We start from the raw sequence: 18,538 nt of genomic DNA on the forward strand, positions 1-18,538 counted from the left end.
GCATGTATTAATCACTTTTTTATCTGCCATATGTGAGCAGATTGTAACATTAAATAAAAAAATGAGACCTTCCTCGTCTCTTTCGGTTGCCTATACCAGCCTGTGGACGATTTGTTTAAGTTGTTTGATACTGCTGCTGTGGATTTCTCAGTGAAGGACTCTGGTTGTATTTTCGGCAACAGTCCAAAGGATTGAGACCTTATGCTAGCTTGAGTGCCTCGCCTCAGTGAATCTCTCCACTCCGTTATCAGAGAGCACCATCAGCTAACATTAGTTGAGAAATGGAGTCCGCTGACATAAGTCCCACTGAGCCCCTTTGATGTAAACATTGACTTTTATATATTAATCTGTCATTTTCAATTAAAAAACATTACCTCATCAATGATGATTCTGATTATTATCATGAGATTGGTCATTTTAAGGCAACATCTGACCCCATCGGTTTAAGTCATTAATTATGTGCCAACCTTACATGCCACGATCTCACTGAACCGTTTTTTTCCAACTGTTTTCGACTTGTTTGTCAAAAGAAGTGAAGTCAGGCTGTGTGTTAGATTAATAACCTCGGGTTGGACAGGGTGTTTGTGCTTTGGCGCCTCTGCCCCTTGAGCTCTCCCTTTTGAAATGTGTTGATGAGACACCTGACAGTCCCGCTCTTGTCGCTAACTATGATGCAGATGGGATCATCTGTCACCCTGTGCACTTTGCCAAATTTAGTCAAGGCTGACTCACATAGCCAGGATGCATTAAAAAGTCTTGTCTTTATCGTGTTCGCCCCAGTGAACAACAGTTAGCATGATAAAATGAGGTTATGGATTCAGTCATTTAAAAATATCTTTTGTTAATTTATGTTTATGTCATTCAGTTAAAGCAGTGTATGCGAATGAATACACTTGCAGTTCCCTATAATATACAATATCACTACTACAATGCAGCATAGTACTGCATACAATACACAGCAAAACATCATAATACGTTACACTAGAATAGCATCTATTTCCCTGAAAAGAATCCAGTTTGCAAGGTCAACAGAAAATGCGTCATAAGCAATCGTTTACAATCAGTATATTAAACTGTCAGTTCAGCTCCTAGTGTCAACTCTGAAAATGTAGAATACAGTCAGCCGTGGGCAGCCTGTGAAATAATGTTCATAATTTCCCCTCAGTTGTTATCATTTTTGTCAGTCTCGGCTCATGGATAATGCAGAATCGTGCATATCAGTGGACAGCAGGATAAAGTGTGTGTACAGATTTATAGATTCACAGCTATTCATCACTGAAAAGAAAAAGCATGTAATCCTGCATTATTCACATCATGCACAATGAACAGCAGAACATGGATTTACCATGGTCTCAGTTAACAGCGGCGTATTTATGAAATGAATTACTTATCTGTGCAAATGATGTTGCCTCCGAAGTAATTTGTCTTTCTTTGAGCAGATTTAAAGCTGTTTGGGACAAAGCTCTTCCAGCGGGTGGGTGGGGATAAATCTCTCTCAGAGTCAAGTGTGAGCTTTGTGTTTTCTTTAATATTGAGAGAAGTAATAAAAAAGTGAAGATTGATGGAATAACTTTGTATTCTATACAATAAATACAACATGTACTACACTTTGGATATTAGTTGTCAACCAGTCGTCCCAGTTTCCGCCAAAACCTGATTAAAGTCATCTTATTTCAGTGAAGCATGAGCCTAATGTTGGCTCAGATTGACAGACAAAAGCCAGTTCCTTTATGTGTTGCTCTTAAATTTGCCTGCTTTGACGAAAAAAACAGCGTCATTATTTTCAAAAGTGGGTTGAACTCAGATTCAAGAAATGGAAGCCTTCAATGGCGCCCTGTGGTTTCCTTTGCAAGGCTCGCCTACACCCCATGTAGCGCCATCTTGCCATGGAAACCACTGGGATCCCTGATAAAAGAAAAGCACACTGGGAGGCGGGAGTGACACGTTTGATGGACAGGGAGAAGAAGATGTGCTGCGTTTCCATTTTTAGGATAATGGGGACATTTCTGCACATTTTTGGAACAAACACCGCATCTAGTTTACATTGTCAGTGAGCATTTTGACAGGGCCTATGATATCTCAAATACCTTGCTGTGCTGCTTGGCACAGTGACAATACAAGCAGATCTGCATGAGATTTGTCTCTGAATAAAAGATGAGTATAGATATGGAGGAGGACCAACACCATGAATCATGACAAGTTAAACATGATATTATGTGCGTCTTAAAATGTGAAATGCCACATTATCTGAGCTCACAACACCCTGTAATCCACAGCGTTTTTGAGTTTTGTACTTTAAAGGAGACATTATGGTCATTTTCAGGTTAATCATTTTATTTGGGGTCACTAGAATAGGTTTACATGCTTTAATGCTCAAAAAACACATAATTTCCCTCATACTGTCCAGTGCTGCAGCACTGTTTTCCCTGTCTGTCTAAATCGCTCAGTTTTAGCTCCTGTCTCTTTAAGCCCCCCTCCTGAATACTCCTCTGTCTCCTCTGATTGGTCAGCTCACACACGCCTGACCCAGTACCGCTAACGACAGCAGAGCAGCTGTGGTAAATCAATTCTTATGTGCCAAACTTAATAATGCAAATGTGTCACTCCGTGACATCACAAAGTCACGGAATTAAAGGTGGGACTAATGACGAGGCGCTTCAGGAGCAGTGTTTTCTGTTGGAGAGAGGAGCTTCCATTGGTGTGGACTTTATTTTTTCCTTAAGTATTTTTTGGTCTTTATGGCGTTATTGACAGGACAGTTCAGAGGAAACAGGATGAGAGAGAGGGAGGATGACACCCAGCAGAGGGCCGCAGGTCAGACTCGAGCCCTGGGCCGCTGCGGCGAGGACAGGGCTCGGTACATGGGATGCCTGCTCTATCAACTGAGCTAACGGGCGCCCCACTTTAAAGGTTTTTTACATGCACAAGAACCTATAAAACACTGAAGGAGATGAAAAAAACATAAGAGGTCTCCTTTAATATCTCCTTGTATTTAGTTTCAAGTTTTCACTGGAGCACTGAGCTGCACTTTCTTGTGGTTTAAATCAAATCATTTCTATTTATATAGCCCATCACATTGCCTCAGTGGGCTTGCTCAGTGGTTCTCATGTGTGCACACAGAAATAGATATGGTAAGAAAGCGGTAAAGAAATCAGCTGTTAATAACAGTGTAAGTCAGTTTCTGCTTGCAAACATTGCATATGTAAGAGTAAAGTCTGTGGCACAAACTGTAGGCTGATTAAAATGCTCAATCAATTTCAGTCTTTGAAATGCGAGCACTGGCCACATACTGGGCAGTGACCCGTAGACTTTAATTACAACTAATCAGACAAAACATGAACCCTTTGCAACTGTTTAGCCCTAGTTTCAGTCAGCTGCTAATGGAGACCGGTAATTATTACAGACTGAGACGGTGAGCCTCAATGTGTAACTGTTAGGGAGATATAAATCTTACTCTATACTCCGAATATGAGATTTTTATTGCAAAAAGGGTCACAGCTTTTTGTATGCGGCTGAATACAATCAATTATAGGAGCACGCAAAACAAAGACTCATCTTAGTCACAAAATATAACTTCTATTAAAAAGACATGTGTTGCATTCTCACAATTGATTTTGGTAATGCTTCACCACAGTGTGGAGTTCTCTCTCGAAGAATTGATTCTCATTTAATCTCTCTCTTTCTCTCTTGTTAATAAATTGTTGCACACATTTTCAGTGTCTCCATTATGGCTCGGTATCCAGCAGTGACCCGGCTCACAGCGACAGATAAACACCACCCCGTGTGGTATGACCTATCAAAAGGACACAAAAATTACATTTCGGGAAAGTGAGACATTGCATTACATTTTCGGCATTTAGCCGACACTCTTATCAAGAGCGACTTACAATGAGTGCATGGGTCGAATAAGATTAAATTCCAAGGTCGCGAACATTTCAGGCGACAGAAATGAGTGGATGAGCCGCTGCACTCAGACAATAGATATCAGATTATGTTGCTGCACCTCTTGAATGTTCGCATATAACAGTGAAGTTAAGAGATAGAGCAAAAAGAGACAAAAATCTGGGGGAAGTGCAAGATGAACTGTGGCGTCAGGTGTTAAGGACAGAAGCTGAATTACTGTCTTTATGATGCAAATGATACAAGTCCTCTCCCATACTCTGGTAAAACTGGAATGTGTTCGCTAAATCACTTTCAATCCACTTGTAAGTGACAGCACTGAGGTGTCTGCCAGCTACAGCCATCACAGCTCCACACAGGATGTTAGTGCGGATGATTTTTTAAAATCAGTACATGCTGATAGAAGCTAATGTGCTGTTTCATCCAACGTACCAGTGATTATATCTACACAAAAGTGCTACAGGGAGCAGGATGCAAAGTGAACACAGTCAGGACTGAAAGAAAGAGATGTACATCGATCAATCAGATGGTTAATCATTGCAGATTTGTCTCATTCATGCTGAACTGGCATCTAACGCAGCAGCCCAGACGCCAGGATGTAATATTGGCAGCTAATGTTAGTGCAAACCACTGATACGTTCACATCTGTGCATGTCACAGGCTCCGTTTTTTATTGACATTTCAACAAAATCTGTCATATCTCGTTGACCACAGATGTTTATGACCTGACTGTCATATTGAGAGGCAGAGGGGATTGTAGTAGCTTGTAAGTGTGAAAGCACTGGAGATTTTTACGGAGACCTCAGGTTCGATTTCCAGCTGTGTTTGTGACAAAACAGGTATTTTAAGCCAAAACATGATATTTTCCTAAACCTTACCAAGTGGTTTTTGTGCCTTAACCTCACCAGACCATAAGCACAGCATTATCACGAGATAAAACTGAAAGTTGAACATAAAATAATGTAAAGTGTCAATATTCTTGTCAATAAACATTTATTCTGCAGATTGGGTTGAACACAGGACTTGGATGATCCATGCTGTCTTTCCTATTGGATATTAAAAGATAGTGTCCCAAACACAAAACACCGAGGCCGGCAGGTAGAAAATCAAAAAAGTGAGCTTTAATGAAACCTGTAGTGCACAAAAGCGAAATCAGGCAACAAAACTGACAAAAGCAGGCTGGGGCAAGTCCAACAAAACTTAAGGGATTTACAAAACTGAGTACAAACCAGGGTGAAGCTCGGGGAACACAAGCAGGATTGCAAAAATACCACAAGGGCAGAAAACATGAGGAGCAAACACAATGACACCAGGAGCAAAACAGACAAACAGACAAGTGAAGGAACAGACAAGGGGTGCATCTCATTCCTCTTATTTGTTGTTTCCTCGCTCCTCACTTGAATTGGAAGTCGTTCCTGTCTGCCATCTTGCAGGCCGTCCCAAAGCTCTTATTTGTGCTGCGATGATCAAGGACTCGAGGAGCGATCTCTGAGGAGCGATGAGCGAGGGCACATGAGAGCAACTTTCATGGAAGTCTTTTTACCGGCTGACGCGCCCCCTTAGTGGATATCAGTTGTTGATTGGACTCTGCAGCCGATCTGACTGATCTGATACATCACAACGACTGGAGTTTCATACTAGGATGAAGACAGATGACAGATTAAACTCAAGTCTACCTCTCGTTTGTTTTCTAAATCACCACCGAGTCAAAATGTGTCATCCTGACTGAGACCACAAACAACTTTCTCCATTTATTAGAAACTTTTTTCTTTTCATGGTCCTGTTTTGCACACTGATCATTCTCAAATGTTAGACATGTTACATCATTTCAATTTCCCCTTAAACATTTAGCTCAAAAATAGTTTTCAGAAGACACCATTATCACATTCTGGGTAATCAAATTATGATTTCACAATCTGAATATCAATGAATAGAGAGGCAAATGATGAATAAATAATATAAACACATTCTGCCAGATGAAATGGTTCCTGTGCCTCTGAGCAGACACAGAACACAGTATAAATACAGACTGCAGCTTGTTATTCATGTGCAGGTGTTTGTTAAACAGGTAACGGACAGAAAATCACAGGCGCAGTTTGAACTTTAAGGTTGTGGGTACACAAAAAAGCTCTAAAGGAAGTTTAAAGTGTACAACAGAAGCTTCGTTAAGACGAAAAGCATCATGTCCCGACTAATAGGTCCAGTGAGTGATAAAATTGCAAGGATGAAACAGGAACTGAACTCGCTCAAACCACAAAACCAGACAGCAAAGCAGATGCAGATCCAGCTGTTAGAGTTTTTCCAGAGATCAGCCTTTGGAAAAAAAGTGATCATCCAGGAAAAGTGTTTGCCGTCCGCTTTAAAGATATTCAAACTTAAAAAGAACAGGATTGGTGATAATCTAGGGCACAGCAGTTAAAGTAATGCAGTCATGAGGATAATTGCAGTCTAATTTCAAAGTGTAGGCCTAAACTATATTCCCTATAACTTCAATCATGTAAATGTCTGAACTGATTACACTATAAAGTGCAAAGAGACGTTCAGTTTAATCATGGTAGTGATGCGAGGGTCTCCATGGACACTGCAGAAAATCCGTAGATTGGGTGGTCCAGGTCATGAAAATAAATATTGTGATTAAAATCAGATGGGCTGCTGGTCGGTTAAATAATACATCCCTTTAATAAGGGAAAATGACATTACATGCGCGATAAGAAACAATATGAATGCATCTCTCTGTTAAAAGAGCTGTGCACAATTACGCACCCGGCACCATCAGTTTAACTTTATTGATTATTTAAATCTCTCGCCTGACAGCTGATCCATCTTTGATCACCTGCAGCCGTCATCAGAAATGGACGTTGCTTCACGTGACGCTGCAGAGGAAAGGACGACTCGTTTCTCTTAAAACATATTACCTCGTTTCTTCGTGCCTCTTCACAGATCCCTTGTGGGAGGGAATGAGATGCAATTAAAATACGCAAGTGAGGTAAACGAGGATGCAATTAAGAGAAATGAGAAGTTATTAACTAATTCTAATTAACTAATGAAACACGGGTGAACAGGACAAGGAAATGACCCAAACCACAGCAGACTTATAGACTTACCTCCTTAACAAACCCTCCAAATGCAATGCAAACATCTGACAAAATGTATACAAACATATACATATACACCTACAGGTCATATACATTTTGGTAGTGCTACTAAAATATGTGTATAACAGTCATATATTTGCACATATATTACAAACACTACACAGTATTCAAACCAATGACAGCATGTCATGTATCCTCATATATATTAAAGCATATTTTTTTTCAAATTGCAGCTGTATACGTATATTAAAGTCACAATTATATGAAAATAAATTGATGGGGTTTTGTTGGACGTTTTCCATCCTTCCTGGCTTGTAAGTAGTTCTAATGAATAGATGATTATTGAAACACCATCATGATTAAAATGTGTATGATTTGCCCACTTTTTTAATATGTAATTTGCTCGAATAGTAATTACTTTTACACTTCGCTTTCCATCGCACACTCAGCAGAGAATTTGAAGATGGCATTATAATTAGATTGGAGATTTAATACTTTTATCAACGTGTCAGCGGCTAAATGCAATTTGCCTCGGTGCCGCTCAGTTAAAAAGCACATAAACGTCATGTGGCCAAACATATTTCCAGCCCCCGTGCCTTTAGATTCATCAGTCCACAGTGACAAAAGACAAAGCTGAGTGCATGTCTGGTACTGCAGATCTACCCTGCTAGGCGGAGTGCTATTACTTCGCTCTCTGATGTGAACAAGCAATCAGTTATTGCCGAATTATTTGACCCATTCATTTTTGCTGCCTTTGTGAAGTCATTATTGTACATATACAATTCAGGTAGAAGAAATCAATGAATAATTTAGCTGTCTAGAGGCTAATGGCAGCACTCAACAAAGCCTTTGCATTTTGGCTTCTTACTGCAATTGCTTTAAATGCCTACAGTGCAATCAAGCATATGAAGCAGTAATCACTCAATTCAGTATTGAGTCACCACAATTGGGATTGTTGTTTTGATGTAAACCAAAAACATCATGACTCTAAACTCACAATATTGTGACAATATTTTCAGGCCCATAATTTTATTTTGGGTTAATACTAGAACAGGTTTACATGCTTTAGAAACACCAATAAGCACTGTATTCCCCCTCTGTCTGAAAATGCTCAGTTGGAGCTCATGTCTCTTTAAGGCCACCCCTCCCGAATACAGTGTCTCCTCTGATTGGTCAGCTCACACACGCCTGACCCAGCACCGCTAACAACAACTGAGCAGCGGCGCTAAATTAATTCTCATGTGCCAAACTAGCTGCTAGACACAAATTATGCAAATTACATGGCGACGCAAGTCACAGAATTAAAGGTGACTTGAATTCAAGCGATGAGGCGTTCGAGGAGCAGCGTTTTCTGTGGGAGAGAGGAGCTTCTTTGGTGTGGACTTTGGCCTTTTTAACTTTTATATATTTTTCATGCACGGAACCTTTATAAAACACTGACGTAAAGGAAAAACATAATAGGTCTCCTTTAAGAGGTTTTCAGAGGTTTTATTGAAAGCTTAAAACAAACAGGTGGATAAGTGCCATTGTAACACAAACAGCCCAAATTACAAGTTGAGAGTCCAAACGTGTGTTTTCTAGCAATTTCCTATTTGCAGTTTCTCTTTTCTGCTCATCCATCACTTTGCAGGTTATTCAGGGTTTTCCAGCCTTTTAGCCAGCTTTGCAAAATAAAAGGTGAGCAGAGTCAAAACAAAAAAAAAAGGGGGAAGGTTGCTTACTGTGTGCTTTATTTGTCTACACAGAGCACATGTCAGATCCCAGGACAGTCTGCTCCGTTGGGTGTGATGAGCTTCATCTTCATGCTCTGTTTTATCTCATCAAATCCCCGCGTGGCGTGACAGCTCGACGGTGTGGGGATTAATCAAACCAGTGTTGGAAGAAATGAATTTTGATTGGCTTCATTACAGTGGACTGTTTTATCACTGGATGTCTGTTTGAGTGTGTGAGTTTTCTCTGGATCCACGTTTCTCTGTTGACCCATCAGAAAACAAAACCCCCCCAGCAGTTTAGCAAGAGACAATTTGATCTCACCAACATCTTCTTCGAGTTGAAAGCACACACATTTTTACAAATAGCTCCACTTCAGCAGTAGAACAAACTGCATGCTTTAGTAGCATGGACTGTAAGGCAAACAACAGCTGAAATCCAATAAAGCCACGATGTGAGGATAAACAGCCGAGCAGTAAACATATTAACTCCAGCAAATGATGAAGCTCCCATCCGCCTTTTCTCTTATTGAACAGCATACATTCTTCTTTACACTGATAGTAGCTCAAACATTTATAGATGGTATTTTCTTCTTAGCAAAGTATACTAGAGCTTCCAGTGACTTTTAGATAGGTGGAATTCAAAGTCCAGTCCATCACAATGTGTATTCATGACATGTATGTACGTTTTTTTTTGTTCTACTCATCCTGTTTAGTATCAATCAGGGCCATATATCAATATTATATTGTTGTTGTGATATGAGACTATATATAATCTTAGAATTTTGATGTCATGATGTGGCAAGTGTTGACCCCCTTAGTTAAGACTTGGACGTCCCCCCAAAAGAGATCAAATCAAATCAAAATCATATCAAGGCCAAGCCCAGGGTATGATGGTCCAGATCCGTCAGTATGTGAGGCAGCAGGAGCCAGGAGAGGTAAATGTTCCCAGGGCAGTGGTCCATCAGGAGGGAGCCTGAATGAAAAGAGAGGAGGAGGAGGAGGAGGAGGAGGAGGAAGCTATAGAGAGGGGACAGTGAGAGAGCAACACAGCTTGTAGCTTGTGGGAACAGAAAACAAAGACAAAAGTTAGAGAAATGCAATGTTAATCAGAATAAACAGGCCAATGTGAATTCTAATATTACAGGTAAGAGACTCATTGAGACTGAGACCGACCCACTGAAGAAGCTAGCAATCGAAGTCAAGGACTGATTAAAGGTTAAGTCAAAGAAATATGTTTTGAGTTTAGATTTAAAGGCGTCAGTAGAGCCAGATTGTCTGATGTCAGCTGGGAGCTTATTCCAGAGGAAGGGGGGCCCAATAGGAAAAAGCCCTGCAGCCAGCTGACTTCTTCTTAACCCTGGGAACCATCAGGAGCCCTGAATTCTGACAGTGTAATGCACGAGATGGAATATATGGTATAATGAGATCTGACATGTACAGTTTTGTATGTCATCAGCAGCACCTTAAAGTCTGATCTTATATGAAGTTGGAGCCAATGCAGTGAGGCTAGGATTAGTGTGATATGATCAAATGTTCTTGTACGTGTTCAGACTCTAGCAGTATTTCATCAAAGATATTGTGATATTTGAATATTTGATATTTGATATTTGTTTCCCTGTCCTAGTATTTATTAAATGCTTCTGAGCAGATTCCCATATATATTTATATTGTGTTTTGCGATATTGCCTTAAAATATCATGATATTGCCCAGCTGATACTAATGTTTTCTGGTGGTGCAGCTGTTTTACTGAGGGCAACTAGTGGCTGAAAGCCATATTTAAAACAAAATCTCTGATAATAGCCAGTGAATCCAAATGCCAAAACCAATGCTTCTAAATCTAGTTTACTTTAATCACGAATATGTTTTTGTTTGTATATTTATTTACATTTTAATGGTTTCCAGGTGAAATGATCTTAAAATCTAAAATCTATAAATAGGTAAAATGTTGCTCAGTCAGTGTTGACGCTCTGTGTTGCTGCACAATGACCAAAGCAGATTTAATTACCCCTAAGCCATGGCAGGCTGATCGGGCATTTTGCAGCAGAGCCTTGTCTCCTATAACTCATACAGTTGCACACATTTTTCTGGTCGCTGTCCAGCTAAACCATTTTTTTCACTCTTGGCTGCTGAGCGGCTCGGCTGAAGCAGTTTGGGCAGCGCAACAGAGAGGATCAAGAGCACCAGAATAGTCACTGAGAGTGTTTTACTCATTCAGTCCCCCCGATGAGATTTTTTTCATCCTGTGTGAGGACTGAAGCCAGTGACCTTCAAAGCACATTCCTGCTCCTCTGATCTTTAGGCTCCCGTCGCTCTCACATATTTGACAACGATGATACCAGTGTGAACGCTTCTCCAGATCTAGAAATTGTGAGCTTACTTTCCTCCTCTTCTCTCTGTTTCCCCCGTCTCTCTTTCTAACACACACAATCGTCTTCTGAGTTCACTGGCGGGCTGCAGACCAGGATATAGGTGTTTCCCATTATGCACTGTTCCAGAGCATAATCATCTTCACAGGCTATAAAAACATCATTACTTTATTCAAATGATATGAACACTATACCCATTTGAAATTAAAACACCCCACGTTGAAGACATAACCCAAAACAAATTCTCTCCCACGTGCAGATCTCGAGGAACAAATGCGGGTAGTGGGACTTCACAATGAGCTCGAGAAAGCACTTTCAAATCCAAATGAGCTTTATTTGATGGTGTGACTGTAACAAATACACATGGAAATGTACCCTCTCAACTGAAAACAAAGAGTCTACAACAAATTCTCAAGATTAAACAACAAAATGTTTCTTCCATGCCCTGGAGAGCGACACTTGTGTGTTTTTCTGATCTGACAGCCCTGTCAGCAGGAACAAAACATCAGTCTGTGTCTTCCCAAATGTTCACTGTTGAAAATTAACTCTGGTTTATGATGTGACAGTGCTAAAGTTAAGGTTTGGTTTGGGTTAGGCACACAAATGACTTGTAGGATTAGGTAAAGATCGCAGTTTGTTTGGGTTAGGGGAGCTTCATCGTCAAGGGTTAGGGTTAAGGTTAGAGAAGGATCATGATCATTGTTAAATTAACCAACCATGACTATCTACATGAAACAGAAAACAAACAGCAGTCTCTCGTGTTGCAGTCCAATGTTTTGTTGACCCATCCATCCAAGGTTCAAGGTTCATTTATTTGTCATCCTACAACACAGGCTTGTACGACAAAATGCAAGCTGTAGTCCGTTAATGCTACTCACGAAAAACTGTTTTCTTTGTGGTGGAGGATGAGCTCAGGAGTCTCACAGCTTGAGGAGAAAAACTGCTCCGTAGCCTGGTGGCACAGCAGCGGACACAGCAGTGGGTGTTTACTGATGCTCAATAGATGGATGCCAAAGATGGTCTGGGCGGTTTTTAATCACCCGCTGTTGAGCCTTCCTGTCCTGGGCTGTGCATGAGCAATGGCAGTTTGTGATGTTTCCAGTCAGGACGCTTTCTGTTGCTCCTCTGTGAAAGTTCACAAGAACTTGGCGCGGTAATTTGGTTGAACCTAAACCTCTCGTGTATGTTGACTTTGTGGTCATTGTTGCTGTATTTAGTGGCACTAATGCTTTGAGCTAATTGGCATCAAGCTGGCATGCAAACATTGACAACTGTCTGATGTTTAGGGAATGTTGATCATGTTGGTCATCAGGTCAGCATGCTCACATTTGCTCATTATCGCTAAACACAATGTACAGCTGAGGCTGATGGGAATGTCTTTATTTTCAGGTTTGGTCATAAGCCAAAGTAATGGACCAAGTGAAATGTACCTGATGATGGGGAAAGAGGTCAAGAGGTCATCCTCTGGGGACTATGAATTTAACAATTAATGGCATTCCATCAAATAGTTGCTTGAGTCTGAACCAAGTAATGGAACAAATCGCCGACTTTGTCATTCCCAGGGCTCCACCACCAGCCCCACATCTTTATGTGTACATACTGTATTTATGTTTTCAGTTTGTCACAATACACTACCCTGTGTACTGGATATGAAGCACACCTCTTTGTGATTGCACACCACGGGTTGTGATTGATTCATATCCTCAGGAAAGCCACCTAACTATTTTTAAAAGGCACATTTTAGAATCTCCTGCTATCCTCGGGCGCCTGTCTTGTGTGAAAGTGTCACGTAAGGAGGTGTGAATCAGCCGCATTGATGGGAATAAAAGGTTGGAGGGGTCTTTAAATCTGTTTCCTGTGAATTCAGCTAGAGGCTTTGGGCACAGTCTGTACCCAGTGGCAGGCGGCGGCGGTGTGAGTTCACTGGGTTCACTTGATCCAGTCCTTTCCATTAGAGCCGCATTGTGAGACATTGCAAGTAAACTTTGTACTTTTCACACAAGCCTAAATGATTTGATAAAATGATGGTGTCTGATTTCAGTGCCTGCAGAAAGAGGTCATAAAAAGCAATGAACAAACTTCTTCTCCAGCAAATATCAGCTAAGGCTCTTCCATCTGGTGCTGCTTCTTAATAACCCAGAAGGCATTTTTAAATATTGATTGGCACTCGCCCATTTTCATTCTTAGTCACTTTTGCGGCTTTGGTGAGAGTCAACTTGGAGAGAAGCTGCAAAAAAAAAAGGGGGAGACAGCATGTTCCAATTTAAATGATCTGCCTCAGACAATCAGAGAGATTGTGTCACGCTGGAAGAAAGTGGTGCATTTCAAACTGTTGGAGGACGGTCTTTGCGATTTCACAGACAATTGCAATATCAAACAAACGACCTTAATTCATGGTGTAAAACTGAAACCGCTGACCATAAGAAGCTGTAATGAGAGAATATCGGAGCCGACTGGAACAGAGGCGTCATTAAGCTGGAGTTATGGATGTGCAGAAGGTCACGTCAAGGAAAAGTCTCAGAAGGAACCTTCGCTAAATTGCAACACTTTATCCACACAAACAGATAAAGAAAGTCAAACTCTGATACGTTTTACATTGATTTTAAGGTGGGTTTGGCAACTTTTGAGGATGTATTTCTGTCCTTCCTTTGTGAACATTTGCAAAAACAGAGAGAAATACATTAATTCAAAGCCTGAGCTGCTTTTTTAACCTCACAGCTTTGTCCACTGGCTGCTGACAGCTCAGATAAGGGTGCTCCATTCTAAACTGCCTCTGGAGTTTCTGTAAAGCTGCTCACGAGGGGTCGCTGACTTGTCCTCGGTCTTGTTCAGCCACGTCTTTTGTTGTCCGGCAAGTGTGTTGCAGACCGATAGTTGTAATTCCACTGAGTATTAATTAGCGACAGAGGAGGATCCCTGCGAGGTTGAACAACAGATCAGAGCGAGTGTTTTGAGGTCAAGTGATATAAAACGCATCAGTCGAGAGGGGCTGTGTTGTGAAGCTGAACCTGACGGTTGACCACCTCTCAGCTCTCATCTTATTTCATTAAGGCCGGGGACACACAAGAGGACTACTGGGCCAATTTGCACAAGATTTGCAAAAACGTGAAGGAGCAAATCTGCAGTTTGATTGAAATCAACGATCTGCAAATATGATCTTAATATGAGAGCTCACAGATCTAATCTCCACTACCCCAATTGACTTGTACCCGATAATATCAACCGTTCGACATTAAAAACGTTTAATCCCCTCTCCGCGTGAGTCCTGTGCTGTGTGGGGGTCAGACACTGCTGACAGCCCACTAGAGCTCAGTTTGCAGTGAAGTGATTCACAGCGAGCTGACTGTGACTGTTCGCCTCTGTTGTTATTTTGATTGGAATTACTGGATCATGAGATTACAGGGCCTGATGTAAAAGGAGGTATCAGGAGTCAGCGGGATAATCTCATATCATTAAGTTTGCAATGTGAGCACATTTACAGCTGAGAGACGTACTAATCAGCCAAATATTCACTGTGTGATGCAATGCATAGTTAAACATATCCTAATGTCTCCCCAGCCTGACGTGTCGCCGTGTGGTTGTCATGCTGCAGCCGACACTTCAAGATGTTGACTGATGCCTTTTGACAAACTGTCTTCTTTTTCTTTATTTTGTTTTTCCGCAGAGATTGAAAAGTGTGAAGGTGATGAATTGAGAAAAGATGGCGACATGAAGAAATACCTAGATATCATCAGCAATAAAAATATCAAGCTGTCCGAAAGAGTTCTCATTCCAATCCAACAGTATCCAAAGGTAAGAGACACAACAGCCACATCCTACAGATGTAGGGTCCCATATATTATTTTCTGTGGAAAGAACCTGACCAGTAACAGATATCTGCAGTATTTTTCAAATGACCAGAACAGTTAAACTGCAAGGCAAGATGGGAGAATTTAATTTGAGTTGTCTGTCAGTGGACGGGGTCTCTTAAGGCTCAATGTCAGATATGGATGGAGCCTTCTGTCCATACTCTGCGTTCATTTTGTCCATATTTCTGCACGTATTCTGAAAGCTTACAGATAGGGACCAATGGAGCAGCACCTCAAGTAGTTATGGTGGGCAGCGCAGCTAATAGTTCAAGCGAGAAATGACCACCGAACAAGTTTTAAAAATGGCGGAACTTTTTGAGGAGAGCTTATGCGAGTTGGTGAGAGGTTTTAAACATCTGTCTGATGTTACTTCGTTACTACAGAGCAGCTGGAAGGAGACTGGACGGGTATTAAATGTGAGTCGGACGGTGGTGAAGGAAAAGTGGAGGTGCGGGCGAGACCGATTTGTCCCTGAGCTGCATCCTCTAGTGGTTGTATTGCTAAATGTCCATGCCAACGTGAAGAAAGCATGGAAGTATATGGGCAGTGACTGTTATGTTGATGTTAATATTGTATAAAGACGTATCTCTTTTTGTATGTAAAGGGAGCATAAATGAGCCTCTACTCTGGATGAGAGCAGCCCCTTAGTGTGAGCTGGTCCATCACAATGTTTGATTTGGCCCAACATTTGTTTCTAGTTAAATCAATATCAAACATTTTTATTATAAATAGTTACGCATGCTGTTTTATTTTTGTGAGGTACTATTAATTATTTCTCATAATCACAGCACGGTGGAAAGTGACACTTTGCAAAAGAAGTCAGTTTGGGGCATGCGAGGTAAGAAAAACATGTTGAGGCAGAGACAGTGGCACACAGACAGGAGACATTTCCAACAAAGCTGGCAAGAAGACTTCTTTGGTACAGATGGGAATTCTGAGGCAGTATGTCTTATTTGCAGGCAATCTGTTGCTGTAGTGAAGGAGTACAATATCCATCATCACTACGACACTAAACATGCAGCAGCTTTTTCAAATAAAGCTTTATTGTGACTAAAACATGTAATATTAAGTTGTTATTTAACTATATAAAAGCTAAAATACTATTTAATTAGAGCAACATAATAGGTGATTGTTTTAGTTTTAGTTTTGGCCCTCCACAGGAAAAGTTTTGGGCAGTTTGTCTGGGTGCTCTAGCTTCACCTGCTCCACCAGTTTTGGCTGAAAATCAGAGAAAAAACCCTCAAACAGACGAACAGAAAGTCATCAGGCAGTGTCTGTTTATTTTCATGTAGTCATCAAAAAAGAAAAGTTTTAGTGCACAGAGCACTCAAGGGTACAGTGGAGCACAATGACCATAAATCACTGCATGACACAGTGCGTGTTATTCTGAGTTATGCAATGTCAGTCCTGACAGAGTTTGAAATGTAGCCTAATGAGGCTGCTCCGTCAGGCAGCTCAGCTACAACACACAGCTGCTTGTGGTGAACCAGGATGCTTTACTGCCACTGTAATCAAGGAAACCTGCTCCACTGACTATGGAAGGTAGGCTGAAGAATAATGGCCTCTGTGAAGCAATACAGTTTTCAACACACCATATTTCCACGTAGTGTATAGATTATCTGTCCCCCTCTGAGTGTACATATGTACTGCATATGTAATGTTGGTAGACTAACGGATTAATGTCAGCCCCAGGGCACCGGATATTTATTGATACAAGGAGTAGTTTTCTTTGCTGTATTTATTAGGTTTTCTTCTTCAATATCTGTATCATTTCTTCTTTTAAATACACAGTATATCTGTGTCCAGCTGTCATGTTGCTAGGAAATGTCATCATTTGTTACATTCATATGTTTTAAGTCATTTATCAAGAAAAATAGAATAAGTCCTTAGTTTTGCCATAATTATTTTTTTTAATCAAACCCCTTAAATTCTTATCTGAAAATATATGTTATTCATTTTGAGATAAAAGGCAAACTGATTCAAAGTGAGTATTAGTTAGTTGTAACGGTTAAAGCAGCCATAGAAACTGTTAGTTTTGTTGATTCTGGCGCCCCCTGTGGACAAAAGCGGTATGAGCACCACCTCCCCCCCGTAAAGACCCAGATCTGGCTAGCAGTGCATTTGTTTTCTAGGCTAGTAAAAGAAGATATTTTTTAATCATACTATTTTTCATTTTTAAACAGCTGTTTGTAGGATGCATAGTAATAATGTCTCCATGTGTGACTATGTAAGATGAACAATAACAGTAATATGACAATGTCAAAATAAAGTAACATTTGTTTAAGTGCTGCTACTGTTCTTACACCGATGTTACATGCAAGCCTATAACTAACAAATTTGGTTGCAAATAGTTGCTTGTAATGGCAATGTTGTTGATGAAAAGCTTAAAGGGGCTATATGTAAGAATTTCAGTTGAAAATGCTCAAAAATACTACGATGTCTCTGTATTGTGTTGTAGAGCTATCTATTGAAGCTAGCATGCTAACTCAGTTCGTCCCAGTACAAAGCTCCTGTGCTCGGGGGTAAACATCAACACTTCCCTGGTCCCTGAGCTCTCAGTCGGAACTGCTAACTGCACGGCTAACTGAGCTAACTAGCTAAGGTAGCTACAGTTATTTACTCTGGTAATATGCTGCCCCACCTTTGTTTTGAGTACGAATTTGTCAGGTGGACAATTCTTACATGTTGCACCTTTAATTCAGCGTTCAGACCAAATACGAAGAAAATATTTGCGCTGCATCTACTTGTGTAAAATAACTGTGAACCACATCGGTATTAACCCCAAACAAAGAGATTTCTCTGTGAACTGACTGCAATAAAGGACGCCGAAATAACAACATCATTGTGCCCCCTTGTAAAAAGCCTGAATTCATGCTTCGTCAAGTCTGTCTACCAGACGACAAGCAGACAACTTTTAAAATGCTTCATGTTGATGAAGGTTCTCAGTCATCCAGGTCATGGTAAATCGAGGTGCTGTATCGTAGGCAACTGGACTTGTTTCAGTTTCTTGAAGACGTTTCAGCTCTTATCCAAGAGGCTTCTTCAGTTCTAACTAACTTGAGCGGAGTTGGCAGGCTTTTAAACTCTGTGTGGAAGTGTTCTTACAGAGTCATTAAGGACATGTGTGAGCTCCGAGTTTCAGAGTCGTTAGGGCCACTTGTGGGTCGTTGGTCCAACTTGCCTTCATGTGGGTTGTAGGCCACCTCCTCTGTTCAAAGACGGTCGTTCCATCTGCGTCCAACCGGAAAGACCGTCTTTGAACAGAGGAGGTTGCATAAGACATTATTTATTACCCACCTACAATGCTGTAGTGAGTTCTCTCCCCAGACAGCTTAACAACCATTCACACCTGGGCTCACCTAGCCTTAGCAACCCACATGAAGGCCAGTTGGACCAACGACCCACAAGTGGCCCTAACTCTGAAACTCAGAGCTCACACATGTCCTTAATGACTCTGTAAGGACACTCCCACACATAGTTTAAAAAGCCTGCAACTCCACTCCAGTTAGTTAGAACTGAAGAAGCCTCTTGGATGAGAGGTGAAATGTCTTCAACAAACTGAAAAAAGTCCAGTCACCTACGATACAGCACCTAGATTTTAAAATGCTTGTTCCCT

At 40.9% G+C, this 18,538-nt stretch overlaps 1 protein-coding gene across 6 annotated transcripts in view; it reads left to right on the forward strand.

Moving 5' to 3' along the window:
* khdrbs2 (KH domain containing, RNA binding, signal transduction associated 2) overlaps window positions 1-18,538 on the forward strand; it is a 79,269-nt gene that overhangs the window by 2,888 nt on the left and 57,843 nt on the right. For all 6 annotated transcript variants that reach the window (XR_014624284.1, XR_014624285.1, XR_014624286.1 and 3 more), the window contains exon 2: window positions 14,739-14,866. Coding sequence is in view for 3 of the 6 variants with exons in the window: in XM_084375802.1 (XP_084231928.1) it covers window positions 14,739-14,866 (128 nt within the window). In the remaining 3 variants the exon portion in view is untranslated. The remainder of the gene's footprint in view (window positions 1-14,738; window positions 14,867-18,538) is intronic.

The sequence above is a fragment of the Pagrus pagrus genome (assembly GCF_965226575.1).
Source record: "Pagrus pagrus genome assembly, chromosome: 15".
Taxonomy (NCBI): Eukaryota; Metazoa; Chordata; class Actinopteri; order Spariformes; family Sparidae; genus Pagrus; species Pagrus pagrus.